At 36.6% G+C, this 26,440-nt stretch overlaps 1 protein-coding gene and 1 pseudogene across 1 annotated transcript; both read left to right on the forward strand.

Annotated features, from left to right (window-relative positions):
• Window positions 1–14,173: 14,173 nt before the first annotated feature.
• On the forward strand, window positions 14,174–15,909 carry LOC117915043 (UDP-glycosyltransferase 75C1-like). Its single transcript, XM_034830591.1, has one exon. The coding sequence runs from the start codon at window positions 14,200–14,202 to the stop codon at window positions 15,595–15,597; it is 1,398 nt and encodes a 465-aa protein (XP_034686482.1). The 5' UTR covers window positions 14,174–14,199; the 3' UTR covers window positions 15,598–15,909.
• Window positions 15,910–18,285: 2,376 nt separating this feature from the next.
• The window catches only part of LOC117915230, a 37,673-nt pseudogene continuing 29,518 nt past the window's right edge, over window positions 18,286–26,440 (forward strand).

Genomic DNA, 26,440 nt, shown 5'->3' on the forward strand with positions numbered 1-26,440 from the left:
TTTGGTAGAATATTCTACAAAGCAGTTGGATCTTCATATTGAGTTAAGCACTAAAAAATATTGAAAATAATATCATAATTCTTTTGTTTTAAAAGGAGTACTCACGTTCAAGTCATAAAGAAGGATAAGTGGAGAATTTTTATTCGAAGTTACAATAGAAAAAGGTATTAGTTGAAAAATAACCTAACTTGTAAAATGTGAAGGGGGTTAATGAGTGATTTTTAAATATTTTAATACAAGAGTTGAAAATTTTAATTTAATTGATTTCTTGAGAATGAATAATTTACAAAACAATCAATAATAGGGGGACAAAATTTTATGTAGAAAACCCTCCACACAAAGTGTGAAGATGAAAAATCATGGAGTTTAAGATCTCAAATCAATAATTTACTATATGAAATCGTAATACATGGTTTTACCTAAACAAACACTACTTAAAACTTACTCTTCAATACATATATCATGATACATGTTGATGCAGCACCTTGAGTGCTTAAATGGATTCATCTCAACTCTTAAGGTGATGCAAGTCTCTCCAACAATCCAAAATTCGTTTAACAAATCTTTGAGAGCTTTTGGGAATGGTAGAGCAAATTAGGGTTTTTCAAAATAAGGACATCCAAGTTTAAAACACATTTATGTAGAGCATACATAAGCTCAAGAACATAGAGGATTGGAAACAAAATCTTATTAAAAATAAAATAAAATCTCAAAATTTCAAACAACAAACTCCTAGAATCTAGTGGATTTTGAAACTAATGCTCAAGCAAACTTAGTCACCACTTGAGCACTTAAATAAGTGCTTAAACGTTGGCTTTAATGATGGAGAGCTTTGGTGAGCGCTTGAGCATTACTACAAGTTTTCAAAAATTGTTTAAAAACATTTTAGCTTAATTTAAGTTTCTGATCTAACCCATACCATTTCAAAAACTAACTCATATTTACCAAAATATTTTCAGACTTATCTATGATGTTTTGATTGATTGAACAACAATCTCAAATCTTCAATAAAGAGTAAGAGAGTGTTTGTTTGTTTGTTTGTTTTTTTTATAAAAAAAAAAAAAATTCCTGAAAATATTTTGCTTTTAGACTTTAGATAATTTATTTTAGGACTTAATATAAATTTTTGACTGAATAGAAGAAATCAAACTATTTAGTTTTTTCTAAATATAAAAGGTAACATATTAATTTTTTTTATACCTTTTAATACTTAATAAAAATAAAATGTTATAAAAACAAACAACATGATATTTAACATTATTAAACACTATTTAATTTTAAGTTCTATTTATAATTAAGTTAAAACAAAAAACAAATATCACCTAAGTCGATATTTTAAAAGATCCTATGCTAGAATGATTATCAAATACAATCCATTAAAAGCAAGAGATGGGTTCAAGTTAAGTCTTTATTTTTTAACCTTTGGTTTAAATAACTAAAAAGTATTAAACAAGAAAAATAGAAATAAATAGAGCTTTTATTTTAATAAATAGTTAAAAATTAAGAATATTTATAATAAAAATCAATATAAATTAAATTAAAATATATAGGTTAGTATAGAGATTGAACACTATAATTTTACCATTTATTTAAATCTGGATTCATGCATATATTTTGAAAGATACCCAAATGTATAAAATAGCAGGATCAATTTTTGAGACATGAGGGCATGTTCCAATGTTAGCAACCCAAAAGAAGCCATTTTCATTTTTGGTAGTTAGGAACATATTATTGGAATTAATATGCTTCATTGTACTCTTTTTTATTGCTTTCCTGTCACCACCAAGATGAAAATTTGGTGAAATGAATGAATGTGCTTTACTATTCTCTTGTTCACCACTTTCTTATTGGCTTGCGGAGATTGAGGGGTTGGAAACCCTGCCATTGATGATGGCCATTTTTATTTTTATTTTTATAACATATTAACACATATATTATGTATATTTATGCCTTATTTTTTGGTTATTTGATTAAAAGGTTCATTGAAAACCCAATTTTGAAAGTCCATCTCTTCATCCATTTTTGGCCTCATTTTGACAAAAATACCTTGGGGATACTGGGCTTAATTGTTGGCCACCCACGAGTCTGCCCACCCATTCAAGTGGTCGGTACCACCCCCATCAATAGAACTAAAGCCTTTATTGAAAGGGTAACCAAAATTGTGCGATCCAGATAGATCTCCTTAGACGTAATGGTTCTCGGAACCAAGTCAATGAACCTCTAACCAAAAGAGAATGACACCACCTCACCCAATCAAATTTTCCCAGGATAAATAGAGCTCACCCAAGAAACAACCACCATGGGTCGCCCATTGGGATAGGATGCTTGAAAAATCAAAGCTTGGATCACCTAGGGCCCCTAATAGTCGATTAGAAAATCTAAACATATGTGGTCTCGAGAACAACATACTAGCCTACTCCCTAACTTATGTGGCATAGACACCAAGGGCTACGACAAGACTGATACAAGGAACGAGGAGTGGCGACAAGACTAGTATGAGAAACAAGGGATTGCGAAAAGATTGATACAAGGAGCAAGTCCCAAAGCAAATCTTTAACAGATTTTGTTAGAAACAAATACTGGAAAGGTCACCTATGCGTCGCCTAAAACAAGTTCCGTCCACCCAACCGTGGATGCTATGCAACCTTTGATGTTGTCCCCTAACACACCACTCCCCTAAGAAAAAGTTGACGTACTTGACTAGTCAGTTGATAACTTGGAAGCCCTATAAAAGGAGAAGAAGAATAAAGGAAAGGTAAAAAAGCAAAGGCACATATCAGAAGAGAAGGTCACACTTAAAGGTAGCTAGTCTAGTCCTCCGAATAGTCATTAGATCCTCGTCTTCAAAACGATTGTGCATCAACAATTGACGCCATCTATGGCAACGTAACAAAAAGGTCAACCATGATGACTACATGGGTAGCTAGCCACGCCGATAATACGTATGTTGTCTTGCCAACTATGGAGCAATAGCTGGCACCTGAGCCCTAGCTAATGGAGTATCAGAGACAACTAGATGAGTTGAGAAGAATTGTTGATCGGTTGAGGAAACAAAACAAGATATTGGTAGCCCAACTCAATGCAGCTATCCAAGAACCATCGACAGATGATGAGGCCCTAGTCGGCCTTTCGAAAAAAAACCTCTTGGGTCTATCGAATGAGCTGATCCACCTAGGATTACAAACCCTCGAGAGGGGATATGCAACCGCCAAACCCTAGAAAGAGAACTCCTTGAGCAAAGTTATCAACCCTGCCCAGGGTTGAACCAAAAGGTATCGCCCAAAAGACACTAATCGACCATGAACTGAGCAAATAGTTTTCCTGTGTGAGGCCATCGAGAAAGCTTCGCTCAGAACCACCACACACCTTCTTGATGATATGTTGTCAACACTCCTGACTCCCCATATCGTACAAAAAAGGCATCCCCCAAGGTTCACGATACCTAAATTCACCATGTATGATGGTACCATAGACCATTTCGACCATTATCACCAAGTAATAACCCTGGACATAGGAGACAATGCACTTTTATGCAAAGTATTCCCCACTAGCCTATATAGCCCAACCCTTGTCTAGTTCCATCAACCCCCGACCAATTCAATCAATGACTTTCGAGAATTGTCAGAGGTGTTTGTGGAACACCATTATGCTCCTCTAGGCATAAACAGGGCCTCAGTAGCCTAAGCAATTTGAAAATGATGGAGTCTAAGTCCATCCGGGATTTTATGTGAAGATTTGGACAAGCCTTGATCTAAATGGAGCCTTGCAGCACCAATGTGATCATGCGAGCCTTCAAACGAAGTTTCATCCTGAGGGCCCCACTCTTCAAATCTATATCAAAGAAGCCACCATAGACAATGGATGACCTCTCACTACAACAAGTATCGCTTTTTGCCACGATTTATTTTTTTACCATAAACTAAATTTTGTGGCAAAATGTCACTTTGAGCCACATATTTCATTTTCGTCACTAAAAATATGACCTAAATAATTCTTACAAAATATATAACATTTTACCATAAACTCATTTTTTTGCCACAAAATTATTCATGGTAAAATATTACTTGTTGATATGAAGTTAATTTTGTTGCTAAAAGTATGGTGGGAATAATTCAACTTTATACCTCAAAATTATTTGTAGAAAATATCATTTTTTTAGCCACAAATTTACATTTCATCTTTAAAATTATGGTAAAAATAATTCTCACATGGCATTTGACATTCTGCTGCGAACTTTACTTTTTAAAATGAAATTATTTTTAATAAAAAATATAAGAAATGACTTAGAAATTTCAATTTTTGTTCAATTTTTTTTTTCACAATCTAATTAGAGGTAGAAAATTACTTTTTATTTTAATTATATATGCACAACTTTTTATATAATAAATTAAAATATTAAATAGAACTATTAAATAATTATACAAAATAGTCCTTTATTATAAAAATAATTTTTTTCTTAAACATAAAAAAGTTTGATTGAAAAAATGAAAAAAAGTCATTTATATTTTATGTGAGTTTAACAATTATAATTTTTAATATATAGATGAAATTTATAAAAATTTAATAAAAATATATAAATTTTGAAGTCTAAATTTTATTTTAAAATTTTCACGGAAAGAAATTTACTTATTAATTAAAAATATAATGAATCAAATAAAATAAGATTGTGAAAATAAAAAATAGACTCTCGGCTTTAATGTAAATTTTTTTTCTTTTAATTTTTTAATTTACATAACTATAAAAGTTCAAAATCACAAACAAATAATTTTTAATTTTTTTTAGTTTTTATTTTTTATTTTTAAAATTCTATCTTTGAATATTTTTTCAAGAATAATTATGCAAATAAGTATTGATAATTTATAAAGTTTGTTTTGAAATCTTTAATTTTTTTTTTCAAGTTTGTACTTGTTTATTGATAGAGCATAAAAAATAATCGTAATTTGAGATTAGTATAAAGAAAGAAATAATGTTGAACCTAATTAAAAATTTGTTATTTTTCTTTAAACATCGATTGATTTATAGAAAATATGATGAAAGTCTCTTCAAAGAATGGTGATAAAATGTAGGGTCATGAGTTCGAATCCCAATGATTATAGTTGAATATAAGAATTATTAGGGGGCCAAAATATCCTTCCCTAGGCTTGAAATAGGTGTGGGGGTGTCATCATGTTTCTAGAAATGGATACTCATGCTCCTAACCTCCATAAAAAATGAAAGATAAAATATTATCATGGCATTTTTACCACAAACATAAATTTGTCGCTAAAGATATTATGTTCCCACAAAATAACATTCGTTGTTAAAAGAGACTTTTTGCCACAAAACTTTTCTCAAAATAGAGAATTTTTTTTTTTTTTTTTTTATCATGAATAGTTTTTTTTTTTTTTTTTTTTTGCCACAAATATTATTCATTGCTAAAATTTACTTTTAGTGACAAAAAATTTTATTCGTTGGTAAAACTTTTTAGTGACGGACTTGTTGCAATTATTTTGCGACGAATGTTTTTTGTGACAAAAAATATTTGCCAAAATAATTTAACTCTTTGTTGTAAAAACATTTGTTGTGAAACATTATATTTGTTGTAGTGTCTTCCGGAGAACCACCAAGTACACCATGCTAAAAGAGGATCTCAAAGCGGCATCCTAGCAAATTGTTGCGACATCTAGGACGATTACTTCCCGATAGAGCGAGCATAACCAGCCCATCGAAGGACTTCATCAACAAGAGGGCAAAAGAAACCAACCGTGAAGGACACTTAAAGCTCAACACTAGGAAGACAAGTCGACACCTCATTTTACAAAGCTCACTCTCTATTATAGCCAATTGTTCTCAATGATTCAGAATCTAGAGGGTTTTCGCTAGTCGAATCCTATGCGAGGGGATGTAATTCAAAGAGATCAAAATCGCTTTTGCGAATACCACAAGGACAAGGGTCATGCTATCGAAGAGTGCCACCACCTTCATTTCTTGGTCGAATAGATGGTGCAAGCCGATCAACTCAGCAAGTATCTCCACAATCAAACATAAACTTCTCTCGCCTGCCAAGATACTTTTGCCTCTAGAATTGGCGTTGAAGCTAGACAAGTGATCCATGTCATACATGAGAGACCAATCGATAGTCAATGGAAAAAGAAAATGACATGTTAAAACATTGATAAAAGATGCAAAACGTGTGACCCAGATTTGCAATGTGGGAGTCATATTTGTCATTGAAAGCCTAGTTCCAATGGACGAAACCATTGTATTTTCCAAAGCAAACCTACTCTATGTCACTCAACCACATGAAAATGTCTTCATCTTAACGTTGAACATTGCCAAATAAGATGTGTGTTATATAGTGATTGACCAAGGAAGTTTTGTGGACTTTGTACATATATCTACTTACAAGTAGATCAACCTTTCGATGCATGCGTTGGAAAGTCCAAGGAGGGCTTTGATGAGCTTCAATAGCTCAACCACCATTTCCCTTGATGACATTATGTTTTTCGTCTCTATAGGACTCTTCATCATGATGGTGAAATTCTCGGTCATAGAGGATCCTTCTCCATACAATGCAATCCTCGATAGGCCTTAGATTCATGACATGAAGGCCATACTATCGACGTACCACCAGAAAGTGAGTTACCTGATGACTCAAGAGCAAATAGACATTTACAAAGATCAAACGACGTCACGACGATACTAGCAAATGGCGATGTTTCTAATCCCCAGTATAAGCAAAGGATAAGGGGGTTCCATGGGGAAAAAATAGGAACTACCAAAGGATTCCAGCCTGAAATCGAACAAGCAGGAGTCCTTGGCCATTGAGCCGCTAATTACTATCAATCTATTTGACGAGTCCTCCATAAAGTGTTTTTAGAGGAAATATTGTAGGAAGAGGAAAAGAACAGGTTCACTTAGTTGCTAAGGAAAAATACAAATGTCTTAGCATGAAAACACTTCGACTTAGAGGGGATTCACCTCTCAATAGCTTGCCACCACTTGAATGTAAATGGAGGATGGTGCTTGATTAGACAAAAATTGCATAGATTTTATGAAGAATTACATAAGATCATTGTGGAAGAAGTAGACTAGTTGCTCGAAGCCGGATTTATTCAGGAGGTGCAATACCCAGAATGGTTGGCCAATGTTTTCGTGGTCCCGAAGAAAAATAGTAAATGACGTGTGTGCATTGACTTCACTGATCTTAATGAAGCTTTCTCAAAAAATAGTTTTCTTCTCGATAGACCAAATCGTTGATGCCACAATAGACCATGAGCTTTTCTTCTTTTTGGATGCCTTTTTCGAGTACAATCAGATACCAATATACCTTCCACATGCGGAGAAAATGATTTTCATTACTAGTTGGGGCTTACTATGTTATGACGTAATGTCGTTTAGCCTCAAGAATGTCGGAGCAACCTATTAGCGATTGGTGACAAAGATATTTCAGCATTTGTCAAGACAAAACATAGAATTCTACATCGACGACATGTTGATCAAACGTAAGCTAAAGTAGAACTACCTTTAGGACATTGTAAAAGCTTTCACTTTACTTAGCATAAATGACATGACATTGAATCTAGAAAATTGTGCATTTGGAGTGTAGACGACCATATTTCTTGGCTACTTGGTGATGATGCGTGGGATAAAAGCTAGCTAAGAGCAAATCAGAGCCTACAAGAAATGGTTCCCCCCATAATAGTTAAATAGGTCCAACGATTAACGGGAAAACAGATGACCGACAAGTTGTTACCTTTCTTCGAAGTGCTAAGGAAGAAAAAAAAGTTTGAGTGGGATGAGCAGTGCTATTAGGCCTTCACTGCCATCTAAAGCTAACTGGCTCTCTTCCTGTTCTTAGCCAACTATGCGAAAATGACAAATTGTATGTATACTTAACGACTACAAGTATGGTGGTAAGTTCTGCCTTAGTTTGTTCAGATGAATAAGGTACCCAATAGTCGGTATACTTTGTCAACAAAACTCTCCTCAACGCAAAGACCTGATACTTTAAGCTTGAAAATGTGGCCCTAGCATTGCACACTGTGGCTAATAAGCTTAGGCCATATTTCTAAGCGCACATCATGTCGTCCTTATGGATCGGCCTATGTAGGTCGTGTTGTACAAGTCGGATATCTCCAATCAGCTGGTTAAGTGGGCCATCAATCTAGGTATAGGCCGCGACAAAGCCTCAAAGACTAAGTATTAGCGGATTTCATCATCGAACTTTTGGGATGTGAGAGCTTGGAAACCGAGAGCAACAAGAACAGTGAGACATGGATTATTTACGTAGACGGTTCTTCAAAAAAGAAAGGAACTGGATTCAGAGTTGTCCTCAAGTCCCCTATTGGAGATGAACTAGAACAATCCATCAACTTAGGTTTCCCAACATCCAACGACGACCTGGGTTCCTCCTATTCGAATAAGTAGAGTCAAGCATTCCCGATTGAGTTTTTGGAAGAATCTTTTTTTATGGAAATGGAGGAACCGATGAATACACTCGACGCTCTCGCTAGTTCCTGGATGAACTCGTATGTCGAGTACCTAAAAGATGACATGCTCCCTTAAATACGATAAAGAAGCCCATAGGCTCCAGGTGAAGGCCACATGCTTATGCCTGATCAATGACCATTTGTATAGGCGCTCTTATGACAACCCATATCTTAACTGCGTATAGAATGATGAAGCTAAATACTTTTCAAAATCCATGAAAGATAGTGTGGTAATCACAGTGGGGGACGATCTTTAGCTCATAAGATACTATCCAAGAGGTACTATTAGCTAACCATCCACAAGACGTTGCCGCATATGTTGAAAAATGAGATAAGTGCAAACGTTATGTGCTGGTTTGTCACCTCCCAATTAAATAGCTTACATCCATTGTGAGCCATTGGTTGTTCATGCAATAGGGACTTGACATTGTTGGACTGCTACCTATGATGCTCGCTTAGAAACGTTTCCTCTTGGTAGACACATATTATTTCTTTAAGTGGGTTAAGGCGGAGACTTATGCTTCCATCAAGGACACTAACATACGAACCTTTGTGTATTGAACAATTGTTTGTCGATTCAGCATCCCCCAAGCACTAGTATCTGGCAATGGCATCCAATTCGGCAATTGTATTTTCTACCAGTTTTGCACTGACCTTAACATCAGGAACTTCTACTCTACACAACGCTTCTCGTAAAACAATGACCAAACTGAAGCCACCAACAAGACCATATTAGACTGTCTAAAAAAATGGTTAGAGAAGGCCAAAGAAAATTGAGTCGAAGAGTTCCTGAGTGTCTTATGGGCCTACCGGACAACTTAAAAGAGACTAATTGGAGAATCGTCATTTTCTATAGCCTTTGGAATGGAGGCCGTCATTCCAACAGAAATTGGTCTACCCATAAAACATACAACTTTAGTAGACGCAAACACCCATTTAGCCTTAATCGAGTTTGCTTTGGACCTAACCAACAAAAGGTAAGATGAGATGACCATAAATGCCTGCTTACCACCAACGGGTCATGGCGCAATACAACAGAAGGGTTTGGAGTCGAAAATTTCATCTTGGGGATCTCATACTCCAGTATGTTTTCAAAAATACAAAAGAGTCGAGAGATGGCAAACTTGGCCCTAACTAGGAAGGACCCTACCGAGTGACATGAGTCGGGCCTAATGACGCTTATCACTTGGAAGCATTGGATAGCAAGGCCCTTCTAAGTCCTTGAAATGTACTTCACTTAAAGAAATTTTGTCCATGAAAGCTGTTTTTGAACATAAACTCCATGTCCTTAAAATGTACTTTAGTTTTTATCTAATGAAGACAACTTAAAAAAAAAAAAAAAGCATTTGGTCAAGCCAAGTGCCTTAAAAAGTCTAAGATACGCCAAAAGCATCTGAGCAAGCAAGTACTTAAAAGAGCATAAGGTGTGTTAAGAGCATTTGACAAAGACAGTGCCTTAGAAGCCTAAGATGCACTAAGAGCATCCAACCAACCCAAGTGCCTAAAAAAACCTAAGATGTGCCAAAAGCATCAGACAAGAAAGTGCCTAAAAGAGCCTAAGGTGGGTAAATAGCATTCGGCTAAGCCAAGTACCTAGGAAGCCTAAGATGTGCCAAGAGCATCCAACCAAGCCAAGTGCCTAAAAAAGCCTTAGATGAGCCAAAAGTATCCGACCAAGCCAAGTGCCTAAAAAAGCCTAAGATGCACCAAGATGCACCCAACCAAAGCCAAGCCCCTAAAGAGCCTACGATGCATAAAAACATTTAGCCAAGAAGTGCTAAAAAGCCTAGGATACACAAAACAAGCAATGCCTAGATAGTCGAATGAGAAAACATTCGACCCTATCCCTTAATGCTTGGAAAAAGCATTCGGCTTGGGAACCCCAAAAATTCACAAAAGCAATTGGACTTACATACAAAAATTACACTCAGACAATGAACCTTAGAAATTAACAAAAACGCATCCAACATGGGAAGTAGCGAAGAACAAAGTTTGAATTTCAATACAACTCACATGGCAATAAGAACATCCAAAATAGGAAACCAAAAATAGTCCACTAAAACATGTCCAAAAAATACTACAAACCCAAGTCACACATCTCCATCAGCACTAGAAGCCCCAACTTCAATAGTCCTAACCGAAACCTCCTTGATGGCACCGTCATCCCCAGCATCGCCATTGTCATCAGTATCCTAATTGTTCTAAATATTGTGCTTTTTCAGGTTGCGTTCATAGCCCAACTCGTAAGCATGATCTACCTTATCGGTGTACTGAGAAACAAGTTCCTTCAATTCTATGGAAGCCTTCTCTAATTTTTCACGAAGTACCGCCACCCTTCTCTAGCCGGGAGTGTTCTTGATTTGACATGTCTAGTTCAGACTAGAGCTTTCAGTTCTGCTCCTCCAGTGTCTTTTTCATTTTCAGTTTCTCAGTTTCCATCGCCTAAAGCATTTTGGTGAGGTCTTGGGCATCACTTTCTAGTTCTATGAAGGTATGCTTCAACTGATCTATGTCAGAAATGTAGTCGCAAAGATCATTCTCACGCCTCTCGAAATCCCCAATACCATACTTCATCTACAAATGACAAAAAGAAAAAGAAAAAGGAAGGGAGGTGCAATAAACTAAAAGCATGATAGGAATTAGAGAGCACTGAATAAAAGTAAAAGAAAACCTTACCAGCACACTCAAATCTCGAGTGGAGAATTATGGTATAGCAATAAACACATCTTAAAAGGCAAAAACTCTCAATAGCAGAGCCACCATAGACGGGATAAATGAGGAATCCGATTAAACCTGTGCAATAAGATCCCCAACTGCCAAGGTCACAATCATTGAGTGGGTTTGGTGAACCTCTTCAGATCGGTGAGGCGGGTCCAATATCTTAATTGTCGGGCAGTGCATAGAATTGTCCCCAGGAGTATCACCTTAAGAGGTTGTCGAACCCTCTTGAGAAGCGACCACCTTTCTCTTTTTTCGTCATTCGTTTGCCCTAGAAATAATATATTTTGGCCTCATCTGTTCGAGTATGGGGCTAACTAGTTAAGAAGTTGCTGGCTTGCTTGATGATTGTGCCACTTTGAGGGATCCCGAGGCTTACTAAAGTAATTTTGTATAAGTTGCCCGCTGAGCCTGCGTCTGTCAAAGCATACCTTCTTGCCTCTTTCGATCTCTTTTAGCTAGGAGCTTTTAGCGCGCCTCCAATTCATGTGCATGAGCCTTCTCCTAATTCTCTATGTCCTTTATTATAAAGTGCTCACCTCGCACTTGTGGACGGAGCACCTTCCTGGGCAGATCGACTCGAACGAATCATTCTGGATGTCTTTGGATGTCAAGCAAGTTCAAAGAAGTTAGCAACACCTAAGAAGTCCTTTGATTCGGCTCAATGTTTAGCAGCTAGCAATACAATCAAAAGATGCCTTCTCCACCCACTTGACAAGGTGCCTTCATTTATCATCTTCTGCAATAAACCCGCCATTAGAAAAAAATAAATAAAAAGTAACAAATGAATAAAGGACATGTCGATGTGGTAATAATACCCAAATAGACAATTGACCGATGAACCTCGAACTCCTTATTTGGATCACTAAGGATCATCTCCCAAGCCCTGGAAATGAGCACGTTCCCTTTTAGCCATTCCTTACCAAAATTTGGTAACTCTATCACAAACTAGAAAGTGCGACACTATGCTGATAAGGTGAACCAACCGACAACACCTAATCAAACTATATACATGAATAGTAATTCAAACAATGAAGGACATATAACCTATTCAATACCGCACAACCCATAAGTACACACACAATGTTTGAGTACATGTGCGCGGGGTGCATCTCAATATGGTGCAAAAATTACCTCACTAGAGAAGGCAACAACAATTGAAGCCTTACCCGGAATTGTTCCCAGGTAAAGAAAATCTCCCCGTAAGAGGAGCTCAATGTAGATCTCAAGTCGTCGAGATTTTCTAGGAAAACAACCCTCAGATCATTCAAAATATCATAATAAGCATGAAACTCTTCCATAAAAGAAACCCTCCTAGAACGCAATGGCTTGACAACCCTACGTGGATTGACACACTTGCGAGCAATTAAGCTTGACAAGGTTACTCAAAATTGACGATCAATAAGGGGTTGCTCCTTACTATCCTAATTCTTGGAATCTAACGATGTCCTTGGAAGCTATGGGACTACCTAGCAACACACATGATATAAGACCACCACTGTGGAACACTAGCATAACCAGAGCTAAGGGGTAAGGCGACGTTGACCCACCCCCATGCACATCCACTCGATGTAACACGCCAATCAAGTTTGGTGTCTGCCATCATGGTGCCATTCTATGTGATTCCCTAAGCGTTGCACCCTCCAAGCAACGCGTGTTTTGCCTATGAACCTCTACGTAGAGCTAGTAAATAGGTTTTGTGCCTAAGTAACGCCCTACTAGCACTTTTCCTAGCTTTCTTGACTGTGAAATGGGGTATAAGAGGTACGAGGCTTAATTGGTGGCCAACCCACGGGTCCACCCACTCATTCGAGTGGCTAGTACCCCCCAGTTTAGAACTAAAGCCTTCGCCAAAAGGGTAACCAGAATTGCGTGATCGGGATAGATCCTTTCGAATGGACTGGTTCTCAGAACTAGGTCGGTAAACTTCTAACCAAAAGAGAATGACACCACTTCACCAGATCAAATCTTCCTAGAACAAATAAAGCTCACCTAGGAGACAACCACCATGGGTCGCCCATTGGGGTAGGATGCCCTCGAAAAATCAAAGCTTGGATTACCTGAGATCCCTACTAGTCGATCTGAGAAATCTGAACATATGTGGTCCCGAAGCCAACGTATTGGCTTGCACTCTGACTCATATGACATAGACACCAAGGGTTGCGACAAGACTAATACAAGGAACAAGGGGTGGCGACAAGACTGGTATGAGGAACAAAGGGCGACGACAAGATTGGCATGAAGAACAAGAGGTTGTGACAAGATTGATGTGAGGAGCATGTCTCGAAGCAAAGCTCTAACCTGATCTTGTTAGTAGCAAATACTAGATGGGTTAGCCATATTCTGCTTGACACGGGTTAAAAATGGGTTACTCTTTAAAAAAAAAAACATGAAAGAGGTTCATTATAATAATAATAATAATAATTAAGTAATATATTATTTTTCAATAAGTAATATATTATGATATCATAAAAATATATTATATTAAATTAATAAAATAATTTTGAATAATGAAACTCAAAATGATTAATTAAATTTACAAATAATAAAAAATAAAATAATTAGAATCTACATTTTCTTCAAATTTCATTCATAATAATTTAACATAAATCACATTAAATAGTTATTTAAAAAAGTTAATAAATAAAAAATTAACATACTACTTAAACCAAAAGATTAGAACATTTCAATAAAAAAATAGATTTGTAATTAATTTTTTTAAGTAAATAATTTTAGAAGTTATATTTAAAAAAACTGAAAAAAAAAATCATAAAATATTATTCCAAAATAGAAATAATGAAAATACAAAGATCATCAAACATTGGGTGAACTTACAGCCTAACACTAAAGAGAAAAAAAAAATATTTATAAAAATAATTTTAATATTCTAAAAATGAAATGGGGAAGCCTTGTAGTTGTTATTGTAGTCGGTGTTGTTGTTCCCTCAAATCATTATATACATCACCCATGCAACTCACCGGCCACACAAACACAATCCTCAGTCACAGCAATGGGGCAGCACCACTTCCTCATTATATCACTTCCACTGCAAGGCCACATCAACCCAGCCCTCCAATTCGCCAAGCGCCTGATCAGAACCGGCGCCCACGTCACCTTCGCCGTCTCCGTCTCCGCTCATCGCCGCATGCCCAAAGGTCCAACCCTCCCCGGTTTAACCCTAGTTCCCTTCTCCGATGGCTATGATGATGGGATCAAGCTCGAAGATCATGCCCAACACTATTTGTCCGAGATCAAGCGTTGCGGATCAGAAACCCTCAGGCGGATCACTGCAATAAGCGCTGACCAAGGCCGACCAGTTACTTGCTTAGTGCACACCATGCTCCTTGCTTGGGCGGCAGAGCTGGCGCGTAGCCTTCAGCTTCCGTCTGCGCTACTTTGGATTCAGAGCGCCACTGTTTTCATCATATTCCATCATTACTTCGATGGCTATGGTGATGTGGTTGGTAACTGCAGCAATGAGTGTTCAGATCCAATTGAGTTACCGGGGCTTCCAATGCTGCTGTCTAGCCGTGATATTCCGTCCTTTTTACTCTCTTCAAACATATATGCTTCATGGATCCCAGCATTTCAAGAGGACATGGAGGCACTAAGGCAAGAGACGAACCCCAAAGTGCTGGTGAACACCTTCGACGCACTGGAGGCCGAGGCGCTACGAGCTGTGGATAAGGTTAAATTGATTGGAATTGGACCTTTGATCCCATCTGCTTTCTTGGATGCAAACGATCCATCTGATTCTTCTTTTGGAGGAGATATTTTCCAAGATCCGAGCAACTGCATCGATTGGTTGAACTCCAAGCCCAAGTCATCAGTCGTTTATGTATCGTTTGGGACACTTTGTGTTGTGTCAAAGCAACAAATGGAGGAGATTGCACGTGCTTTACTACACAGCGGCAGGCCTTTCTTGTGGGTAATAAGATCAGCGTCCGAAAACGGAGAAGTGGAAGAAGAGAAGCTGAGTTGCAGAAAAGAGTTGGAAGAGAAAGGGATGATAGTGGTTTGGTGTCCTCAGTTGGATGTTTTGTCACATCCATCATTGGGATGTTTCATTACACATTGTGGGTGGAACTCAACGTTAGAGTGCCTAGCTTCTGGAGTTCCAGTTGTGGCATTTCCCCAATGGACGGATCAAGGGACCAACGGGAAGCTGATTGAAGATGTGTGGAAGACAGGCGTTCGGGTGACAGCGAATGAGGAGGGAATAGTTGAAGGCGAGGAGATCAAGAGGTGCTTGGAAGTCGTCATGGGAGGTGGAGAAAGAGGGGAAGAATTGAGAAGGAATGCTGGGAAATGGAAGGATTTGGCAAGGGAAGCTGTGAAAGATGGCGGATCTTTCGACTGCAATCTGAAGGCTTTTTTGGATGAATTGGGAGGAGGCAGTACTCTTTAATGAGAGTTAACTTGTGTTGATATGAAGTTGTACGACTTACTTTATGCATATTTTTTGGATGAAGTAACTCTTTAATGAGGCTTTTTTGGATGAATTGGGACAAGGCAGTATGATTTAGTGAAAGTTAAATTGTGTTGATATAAAGTTGTATTACTGATTGAACTCGTTTCTGGTGTTTTATGGCTTTCCCAAAGGCTTAGAGTGCTTGTTGTAAGTGTAACTGCATCTGGAGAAAAGAGAAATTTCAAATTTGTATTCTCCAGCCTATGAACTAAAAGATCTCCCCCTGAGTCATTTGCTTGGCTTGATCAATTGATTTTGAAATAAAATTCATATATACTTTGAAGCTTTTGGAATAAAAACATCTTGCCTTCACGAAAAACTGTTCTCTCTCCTCATATACTCTGTACTCAAACCTGATATCTGTCTCTCTCATCTCTCTCTACCGTGGTTGTCAGTTGTCACTAATGTCGGTACTAAACCTGCTCTCTCTCTAGATCTCTATCATCTCTCCCTACCTTGTTTGCCAGCCATATCAGTTGATTATGAGATTGAGATCCACATGAAATGAACTGTGTTTGTCAGCTATGCCACAGAGAGAGTTTTTCATAGAACCCAGAGAATTCTAGGGGAGACTCCATCAAGCGTGACAAGAAAAGCATTTGTCGCTCTGTCCTATCCTGGGAAAAGACATGTGCGACCCACGCTTTTCCATTTTACATGGTGGATTCGTGATTTTTTATTTTTTATTTTACACCCATTTTTGGGATTTTTTTTTTTCCATTTGAAATCTCCATGTTCATACCAATTGATTTTTTAACCAAATATATATATATATATATATTGATGATTTAGAATTTGTTTGATATAGGATTTTTATTTTTTATTTTTTATTTTTCTACCACTTCAAAATTTTTATATAAAAAAATTATTTTCAAATATTAGATTGGATAAAAATACTTATTAAAATCATTGTCTAACAAATGTTTAATCTCTATAAAATAATTGGATTACAGATATAATAATTTTATTATTATAATAATTAAAATTAATACGAAGAAGTTAAAATTATATCTAAATAATTTAAAATTTTCAAATATTTTATTCTTTTTATCTTTAGTATTATCATATTAAATATAAAACATAAATGTATTAATATTTCATTATTTTATTTTCAATATATTAAATATTAAATACAAATGTGTTAATATTTTTTTATTTTGTGAAATAGGAGAATTATTAAAAAGAAATATCATGTATTATTGAATGGTGAAATAAAATTTAATTATTTATTTCATTCACACTTCATTAGTATTTCGTTAAAGAGTCATTTTTAAGAGGCATGCAAGTAGGTTATGGATAGTTGTTTATGGCCCCAATGTGGCTTTACAGCTAACATATCATTTATTGACTAATTATCTACATACCTAATTTCAGAGATTTAATTATTTTATTAAAAATTTGGTAGAAAATTCTACAAAGCAGTTGGATCTTTATCATGTATTAGACACTAAAAAAATAAGAATAATATAAAAAAAATAAATAATTTCATATTCTTTTGTTTAAAAAAGAGTACTCACGATCAAGTCATAAATGAGGATAAGTCAATGAGAGAATGTTTTGTAAAACTTAATACTTATTACTTGATAATTTAAGTTGACTTTAAGTTAAATTATATTAAAGTTGTTGACTTAAAACTTATTACTTTAAGTATTAAGGTTGTTTAATAAAATTAACTTAAAACTAACTCTAAATCATAAAATTAACATATTTATCTTCATAAATTATAATTAGAGTAAAGGAGATTAAGTAATTATGGAGGTTGTAGATTAGAAAAAGAGATCGATGAGGTAATTATGACAAATGAAGGTAAAAAGGTAAAATGAAAATTTAAACTTAAGAATAAGTTAATTATTTTTTCTTAATATTTAAAATTATTTTTAACTTTAAGTCATACGTTATTTTACCTAACATATTTAATTTATTTAATGATTTAAATTAAGTTATTAAGTCACTTAAGTTAGTTGGTTTATCAAACATCTACTTCGTTTGAAAGTTATAATGGATAAGGTATTGATTGAAATACCTTAATTGCACTAGGGTAAAATGGTTGAATGAGTAATTTTTAAAGATTTTAATATAAGAGTTGAAATTCTCAATCAATCACAAGGAGAATAAATGATTTTACTTAGAAAAGCCCAATATAAAGTGTGGAAGTAAAAATGAGATCTTAGATCGATGATCCACAATATAAAATTTTAATACACAATTTTACTTGACAACCGCTACCTAAAACTTACTCTTTAGCACCTATATCATAATCCATATTTGTGACGCAATACCTCGAATACTATAATTTACCCCAATGAATATGAGATAATGTAATAACATTTAAATTTATTTTTAACAGCCATGATTAGAAAAGAAGCAAGAAATTAAACTAAGGGAATTGAATCATACTAACATTATTTTTCGCTAACTAAATGATGTCATAAAATATATTATATTAAATTAATATAATAATTTTGAATAATGAAACTGAAAATGTTGAATTAAAGTTACAAATAATAAATTTGCAAATTTAAGCTTATTGTTTATTATTACTGTTGTTGTTAGTGTCCCCTCCAATCATTATATATATCACCCATGCAACTCACCGGCCACACAAACACATCCTTAGCCATAGTAATGGAGCAGCACCACTTTCTCATTATATCACATCCAATGCAAGGCCACATCAACCCAGCCCTCCAATTCACCAAGCGCCTGATCAGAACTGGCGCCCACGTCACCTTCGCCGTCTCCGTCTCTGCCCATCGCTGCATGCCCAAAGGTCCAGCCCTCCTCGGTTTAACCCTAGTCCCCTTCTCCGATGGCTATGATGATGGGTTCAAGCTTGAAGATCATCCCCAACACTATTTGTCCGAGATCAAGCGTTGCGGATCAGAAACCTTCAGGCGGATCACTGCAATAACCGTTGACCAAGGCCGACCAGTTACTTGCTTAGTACACATCATCCTCCTTGCTTGGGCGGCAAAACTAGTGCGTAGCCTTCAGGTTCCGTTTGCACTTCTTTGGATTCAGAGCACCACTGTTTTCACCATTTACTATCATTACTTCAATGGTTATGGTTATGTGGTTGGTAACTGCAGCAATGAGGATTAAAGTCTGATTCGTTCTGTGGACCCGCATTTTTCACGTGCGCCCCCACTCGATCGGCGAGACTCGCTTTTTATTTATTTGTGAAAAATTAACTTTTGGAAAAAAAAAAAGTTGGAGTCGCCTTTTATTTTTATTTTAAAGAAAAAATAAAACAAGAAAAAAAAAACCTTAAAAAATGACTCCATAATTTTTGGAAAAAGCATGTCTTTGAAAAAAACCCGAGTCTAGATCCGGGGATTAGGTTACCTATTGGGAAGGTACCTTTAAAAGGTAGTACCCCTCTAAGCCCTATAAAGGTCTCTACTAACTAACTTAAGAGGAATGTGGCAATTAATCGGCTAATTATGGATACCTAAGTAGGCTAGGTGATTTCGAAAAATAGCATGCTTAGCAGGAAAACCAATCACAATCATGAAGAAGTTTTAGGGTACGTACCTGGACTGCTTCTTAAGCGCTATCACAAGACATCAAAGTTAGTATAGAAGTATAGCACACAACATGTATTTAATCATAGCGAATCTAGCATACATCTAAGCACCTAAAGATTATCAAACATATGCATATTTCACAGTGACATGATTGTTTACAAAATTTAGAAAGTAGGCGATAGGGGACATACCTGGATAACATAGATAACTTACAATGCGCTTCCGTAAGACATGAGGGGTTAGATAATAAATAATAAAATATAGAAATCCTAGCATGCTCGTTAACTAATTAGCATAGCAGAAATTATCAAAGTATATGAAAACACTAATTATCACACTCATCTTGTATACAATTCCTAAAAAAGATAGACATAATTTCAACAAGTGACAAAGGTGGCAACAAAAATAATTTTTGAAAAGATTTTCTTATGTAAGGGTTTCACCAATTCCCCAATCGATATACACGAATTTAGCTTAGAATTATCCCATTTATTTGAGACCACGAGCTTTGATTAGTGTCTGATTTCAAACCAAAATTTTCGTTAAAAACTGAGAAAGATGCAAACTGATAAAAAAAAATGGTTGCATATTATTTTAAGAAAATGGGGTTTTTGATTCTAAGGACTCTAAATGAATTTTTGAAATAGGGGTTTTTAAGGAACATTTTGAGAAAATTATTTTATTTTAAAAGGAAAGACATTATTCACAAACAAACAATTCGCAAAGATCAAATATAAACGACCCAAAATAAAACAAAATTACAAAGTAAAATTTTCTCAGTAATCAACAAGACTAATAAAGGTGAGGGTAGAGGCCAATCTTCATGATTTTCCAATGACCTCATCCATCTTCTGGTGGGTGGTCAAGAATCTGGTGATGTGTCGGTGTTGTCTATTTCAAGGTGCAGCCGTGGTTCCTCTAAAATCTGGTGATGCGTGCTACCTTTTTCCTAAAAAAATAAAATTGTGCATGTTGTGCTTTCTTTATGCGACTGTCGTGATGCTTCTCCATCTGGTGCATGTTCTTGTTATCAATGGGAGTGTGTGCTGCTGCTCCAATCTCACTGAACCGTCTATATTGGAGAGAAATTCCTCTTAGAGCATGATCTTCCTAACCACATACTGCCATATGTTCTTCAGTGCCTTAATTCGGACAAACTTAATCGAGTAATCGCATGCACCATGAGTGAGAGTCTTTCATCAAATTTCCAACACATTTCATTGTGAATTTTCAACCATGAAAAAGCTTCCATTCACAGCCACAATTCTCACGTGTCCACCACAAAATTCAGTTTTCAAGAATTCTCCCTTTGCATGAAACTACCTGATTCATGCCTAATTGGTGTCTCAGTTGATTCATGTCTAGCTGGTGCTCCTTGATTGAGGGATTAATCAACAAAATTTATAACCTATTACACCATATACTAGGGTAGCAAAGACAAAGCTACTATAGCATAGTGGCTCTAGGATCGTTCACTGGGATGGGTTTTCACTTCACAAATGATATTAATTCAAAGCTGAATTGGTGGCTTTTCATTTCAAGGTTAGCTTTAAAAGAAAACATAAAGATGTTTGAATGAAAAAGGTTTGGTTTTAAGCTAACCAAAAATAGTAACTGATTTTACTTACAAAGAAAAGTGTTTATTGGAGTTTCAGATCACTAGGCTCAGATTCCTTGTACAAAAAGGGAATTCCAGTCACTTGTTTCTTTTCCTCGCATTAGAGAATTAACATATAGTTTCTTCTCCAACCGTTGTTATACAGATGCTTCCCATTAATGGGTTCAAACACTAAATCCCTCTCACTGATGCACCTTGCAATGGCTCATACATCTCACCTAGCACTTGTCATTCAAGGTGATCTTTAACCTTGGATTACTTGTCAAAAGCTCGCAAGAGATAACTAATGGATGTCTCCTTACAGTCCAAAAGCTTACCAAGTGTTGGCAATTTTAGAAAATCCTACCTTCAAGTCACCTCCCAAAGGCTCGCAAGGGGTAAACTAGTGCATCTCCATGGATAGAGATCACTTGCCTTACCAAATGTTGGCTCAGGTGATTTAAAGGCGTTTTAAGTTAACTAAAAAGATAAAAACCATTAACGGGTCACACTTTCTCTTCATTAAAAACTAAAACAACAAAACTTCCAATTTATGCATTCTGAAACTTACCCGGCTTTCTTCACTCCAAGAGACGAAGAGCCTAGCCTCTCATTCTCTGAGGAAAAATCCTCAGAGTTTGGTTGGCTAGAAAGAAAAAGAACGAGAAAACAAAAATATATATGAAAAATAGAGCAAGTGCTCTGTATTTTACTTCCTTGCAAATTTGTACAAAGGATCCCCTGGAACAAGCTCCTCCGAGAGTCTCCCTGAGAGTTTATATAGGAAGGTAATTTACCCTTCCTTGGATACTTCCTAGCTAAGGAATTACATGATTGGCTGAATACAAGGAGAAAATGGAAATTTAGACACAAATATCAGAAGAAAAGATCTAAAAGAGTCGGTGCACAACTATCGGGAAGCTTTAGGACCGTTGCACTGTGCAAAATGAGGTTTGCGAGATTTCGCAGATGTACAAAAAGGGCTGCGAAATCATTTTGCAGCAAATGGCTGATTCCACACCGCTGCGAAATTAGCTTTCATCTTGTGGTGTTTGGCCTCCATCGCGTCGTGAAACTTCAGGAGGAATTCCAAAGCACTGTGCAAAAAGGCTGCGAAATATCTCGCAACAAAAGGGTGATTTCACAGCACTTTGCAAAATCTTCCTTCAGCTTAGAGTGATCGGCTTCCAACGGCTGTAAAATCCTCATTTCGACTCCAAATTGCACACCGTTTGAAGCATTGGATTGTTGACTTCCTAAGCTTTGAAATGGTATATAGAATGTAGAAAATGGACTTCGGGAAGTGCTCCAAAAGTGTGAAGGAAGACTACAGCTGTTGTCCTCTGTTTTCTTCACTCTGTTTTTCCTCTCTCCTTGCTTCTCTCCTTTGTTCTTTCCATGCATACTTTGAACGACTTTGGCAAAGGGCTATGGAGCTCCAAAGCTTGGTTCTTCATGAATTTGAGCTCTTCATTGCTTTTCCATGGATTCCAAATAACTCTCATCAATCTCATATTGCTTTGGTGATAAAAAAGCTATCAAAAACACCAAAACTTACACAATTTGATTAGAATTGATTGCAAGGGTCCTTAACATGTTAATTGGGTTAAAAAGCAATAACTACTACTCAAAAGTGGTTAAAAGAGTTAATTACAAGCTATGAAATAGCACTTTTTGAGTAGTAATCACTCCCCCCAACTGACATATTGCTAGTCCCTTAGCAATGAAGGAGAGAAAAATAAAAATAAACAATACTATAATTTACAACATCATGTTGATCAAAAAACAATTTTTAAGTGGCATGATGATCTAACTCTCACATGGAACATTAAAGAAATAAAACTCAAACTTCAATAGGAGCTATCAAATAATTTGCCTAGTCACAATTCATAAAGAGAAGGCATTATGCAAATTTAAGCTTTAAAATCATTTCCACTCCCAAAGGGTCAAACCTTACTTTTCCACAAAAATCTAAGTGTTACTTATTAGTTTCCGAATATAGTATGTTGAACTAATCTCTCCCCTCAACCTAGTTTTTTTTTTTCAAAGCTTAGCAAACTAATCAACCTCTAATAGGCTAAGAACGCACCTCTTTTCTTTCACAATTTTTTTCTTGTAGGAGTACAAAGCTTAAAGGCATTCTTTTCTAAATTGTCCATGTAACGGGGGTCCATCGATGACTCCCAACCAATTAAGGTTTAGGGCATCAAGTTTTAAGGATTTTTCAACCACTAACTCCTCGGATTTCACCCCGGACTCTTGAGAATGAATTTTAATACCCAAGCACCTACAGTATGTTAAACTCCACCTATTCACCCTTGTAACGAGCATTGAGGTCGGTGACTCCCAACCAATTAAGGCTTAGGGCACCAGGTTTTAAAGATTTTCACCATATATCCCTCAGACTTTGCTCGGGTTTCAAGGCAAGCAAACATTTTTCTTTCTCTTTTTTTTTTTCAAAGGCTCATTGGCCTTTCATAAGGTGTCCCAACACTATTAAATGAGGTCAAAGGTACCAAGTCTAAAATTTTCCTAAGTCAAGAGGGAAATAGTTTTTCATCTTATAATCGGAACCTAGTGTGCACAGTGTGTGAATAGCTTAAAGTGGAAGAACTGAGGTTGAATTCAATAGATGTTTCAACAATTCATCAACTTTAGTAAGCATAATACAAACTCTAAGTCAAGTAAAAAGACAAAAATTCAATTTCTCCCTTTTCATTTTGAAAATTTTTCCTTGATAACCATGGAGAGTAGAATAAAAAACTTAACAATTTTAAAAATTAAACAAAAAGCAACTAAATTACCAAAATAACTTAGCATTAATAGCAATACTTACTTCCTCAACTCTCCCCCCAACTAAGCTGAACATTGTCCTCAATGTCACAAAAGCGATTGAAAAATAGGGAGGAAGTGGTACCTCCTGAGTGACATGGAGTCTGAGTCATGTAGGAGAAACCACATGTTTAAAAAAAAACAAAAGAATTAGTGAGAAGAGAAAATAGAAAAATGCCAAGTTTAAACAAAAAATGATGTCTATATATGAGGCATCATCAGTAATACATCCAATATAAAACATCAAAACATGGAATTATCTATACTAATATAATAAGTAAATACAAAAAATAAAGAGATGATCAAGTAATGGTAAGGTCCTGTGGAGCTTATGCATCTGTGGTGGCCTGTTGAGTGGATTGGATCATAACTTTGGCCTTTGTTCTGGTAGTCTCCTTAGATGGCATAGTCTCCTCAACTGGAGCTCTCAGTTGGTAGCTATGGGATTTGATAGTTTTAAGGAGGTAAGAAATGGAATGAGAGGCTTCATGTGTGATCTCAGGGTGCGCGGGGCTCTCCTCTTCTCTTAACCATGGCTGAAATGGAGAGATGGTTGTTCATGAGTTCCAGAGGGTACTCAGCTGGTGCGTGGGGCTCTGTTGGCATTTTAGCAACTTCCCTTAGCTTTGCAAGGTGTTTTTGCAAACTTCCCTCCATTTTGCAAGTCAATTTCAGAATTTGAAGGCCATTTCGAAGCTCAAAAGTGATTTCGCAGCCCAAAAGTGCCCTACGAAATGGAGCTTTGGCTGCGAAATTGAAAGTTTTTACGTTCGCAGCCATTTCACCGCTGCAAAACACCCTGCGAAATGGGGCTTTGGCTGCGAAATTGGGAGTTTTTATGCTTCGCAACCGTTTCGCAGCTGCGAAATAAGGGTCACTGTGCTGCAAAAATGGCACTCGTGTGCCAAAAGTTGGCTTCGCAGCTTCGAAATCCTCTGCGAAATGGAGCTTTCCCTATGGAAATGGGATCTTTCATGCTTTGGTGGTTCACAGCCGTTTCGTAGCTGCGAAATTGGGGTCACTGTATCGCGGAATGGCACTCGTGTGCCAAAAATTGGCTTCGCAGCTGCGAAACACCCTTCCAAATGGAGCTTTCCCTGTGAAATGGAGGAGTTCATGCTTTGGAGCTTCGCAACCGCTTTCGCAGCTGCGAAATGGGGGCTCCTGTGCTGCGAAGTGGCACTCATGTGCCAATCTTGGATTCGCAGTTGCGAAAATTTTGGCAGAGGATTGAAAAGTGTTGCGAATTGATTTCGCAACAAAAGGCCGATTTCGCAGAGAATTCCTCTTTTGCTGCGAAATCTCGCAGAGCTCTTTTCCTCCCCTGTTTTTGCTCTGTTTTTGCTCTGTTTTCGCTCCGATTTCTTCCCGATTTCTTCTTTTGCATTTTCTCCCACCTGAGATCATTCAAAAACCTATATTACATCAAAACAAAGTAGAATTAAAGCATTAAAATTAAAATTAAAGCATTGAAATCAAAATTAAAACAAGTAATAAGTAAAACAAAAAGATATGGACTAGCTAGTCTTTAGAAAGACTAAGTCCATCAAAAAATTTGATCCTGATTCAGCTTGCCCGGATCCCATCTGAAGTTTGCATCCCTCACTTGAGGCTTGCTGTGTATGATGGCAACAAAACCAATTCCCTTTTTGCCATACAAAGCTTGGAGAAAAAGCGGATGCATGTATTTCTTCATTTCTTCCTTGATGACTATCCTCTGTGGTTCTTCATGTATATAGTCATCTTTCTCTATACTTTTCCCCTTTGTCTTTCCTTTGATTCCCTCCCTCTTTTCTTTCTCTGTTTCACTCTCTACCTTATGCTCTAGCTTGCATGTGGGCAGATCAACCTCTTTACCACTCCTCAGAGTGATCACTTCTTTGACTTCCCTCTTTTGTGAAGATTCTCCCTCCTTAGCCTCCATTTCATGGATACTCATGGAATTTTGATAAGGTTGAGAAGGAGATTTTTCTTTCTCTTGCACTGTGTTGAGGTTAGCAAACCTTGAGATTGAATCTTGGAGATTATCTATCTTCTGAGATAGATCATTTTGCACTTCATCCCTCTTTTTGTTCAATGAACTCTCTACACTATCAATTCTTTGACTGAGCTGAGCATTGATGGATTTTTTAGCTTCAACAAAGTCGTCCATGACCTTGTTAAGATTCATCATAGCTTGATCAAGGTTTGAGGCTTGCTATGGTGCTTGAGCAGGTTGCTTGTATTGAGGCGGTTGTGGTTTCCAAGAGAAATTTGGATGGTCCATCCAATTGGAATTGTAGGTGTTGCAATCACCAAACATTTCTCTCACCGTTGGTATGGTAGAACACTCTTCCCCCAAGTGCTCATAAGATAGACAAATGGCACAAGGCATAGCTTGCAATGGTGTCTGAGAGATGGCTTGCACTTCTTGCATGTTCTTCATTTCTAACTCATCCAATCTCCTTTCCATAGCTGCAATCTCTGCCTTCATGTCCATGCCGTCATTCAAAATATACATTTCACCCTTAGCTTTAGGTTGAGACTTCATTCTTCCCATATCTCTAGCATTTGGTTCACCCCATTCTCTTGAAAATTCAGCCATACAACTGATGAAGTTCATGGCTTCCTCTGCTATCTCATATTCAATATGGCATGCACAACTAGCAATTTGTGAATTAAAAACAGAGAAGACAAAATAAAACAAAAGAAAAACAATTCTAAGAAAAATTACGACTAACTAAAACTAGCTGAAAGGTAAACTAAAACATAAATAAAGAAAAAGAACAATTAAAAAGAGTTAGTAAAAGAAAAGAAAAATCACCAAACTTGTGATGAAGATCAC

The sequence above is a fragment of the Vitis riparia genome, chromosome 5 (assembly GCF_004353265.1).
Source record: "Vitis riparia cultivar Riparia Gloire de Montpellier isolate 1030 chromosome 5, EGFV_Vit.rip_1.0, whole genome shotgun sequence".
Classification (NCBI taxonomy): Eukaryota; Viridiplantae; Streptophyta; class Magnoliopsida; order Vitales; family Vitaceae; genus Vitis; species Vitis riparia.